This window comes from Eimeria mitis, genomic scaffold (assembly GCF_000499745.2).
Source record: "Eimeria mitis Houghton genomic scaffold, Emh_scaff1119, whole genome shotgun sequence".
NCBI classification, from domain to species: Eukaryota; Apicomplexa; class Conoidasida; order Eucoccidiorida; family Eimeriidae; genus Eimeria; species Eimeria mitis.
The window spans coordinates 8,171-8,542 of record NW_013567702.1 but is presented as its reverse complement, the minus strand read 5'-3'; the positions used below and the strand labels follow the sequence as shown (position 1 = coordinate 8,542).

At 54.3% G+C, this 372-nt stretch overlaps 2 protein-coding genes across 2 annotated transcripts in view; one reads left to right on the top strand and one right to left on the bottom strand.

Annotated features, from left to right (window-relative positions):
• EMH_0030030 (uncharacterized protein) overlaps positions 1–182 on the top strand; it is a gene marked incomplete at both ends in the record, with an annotated part of 4,095 nt that extends 3,913 nt beyond the window's left edge. Inside the window, one exon of the mRNA XM_013494363.1 lies at positions 3–182. Coding sequence (XP_013349817.1) covers positions 3–182 — 180 coding nt within the window. The remainder of the gene's footprint in view (positions 1–2) is intronic.
• A 78-nt stretch (positions 183–260) lies between these two features.
• EMH_0030010 (WD domain, G-beta repeat-containing protein, putative) overlaps positions 261–372 on the bottom strand; it is a gene marked incomplete at both ends in the record, with an annotated part of 3,934 nt that continues 3,822 nt past the window's right edge. The window contains one exon of the mRNA XM_013494362.1: positions 261–365. Within this exon, the coding sequence (XP_013349816.1) occupies positions 261–365 (105 nt within the window). The remainder of the gene's footprint in view (positions 366–372) is intronic.

Sequence of the window (372 nt, the reverse complement as noted above, 5' to 3'; positions counted from 1 at the left end):
TAAGCAGCACATGTAGGAGCAGCAGCAGCAGCAGCAGCAGCAGAAAAGCAGCACAACTAGAAGCAGCAGCAGCAGCAGCAGAAGCAGCAGATAAGGAGCAACAGCAGGAACAGCAGATGAAGCAACAGCAGCAGCAGCAGCAGCAGCAGCAGGAGATAAGCAACCTAAACCCTAAACCCTAAACCCTAAACCCTAAACCCTAAACCCTCACGTCAAGAGCATCTAACCAAGACATGGAGCGAGGCCCCTCATCGTCTTCATCATCGCTGCTGTGTCTGTTGTCTCTGCTGCTGCTGCTGCTGATGCTGCTGCTTCTGCTTCTGCTGCTGCTGCTGCTGATGCTGCTGCTTCTGCTGCTGCTGCTGCTGCCAC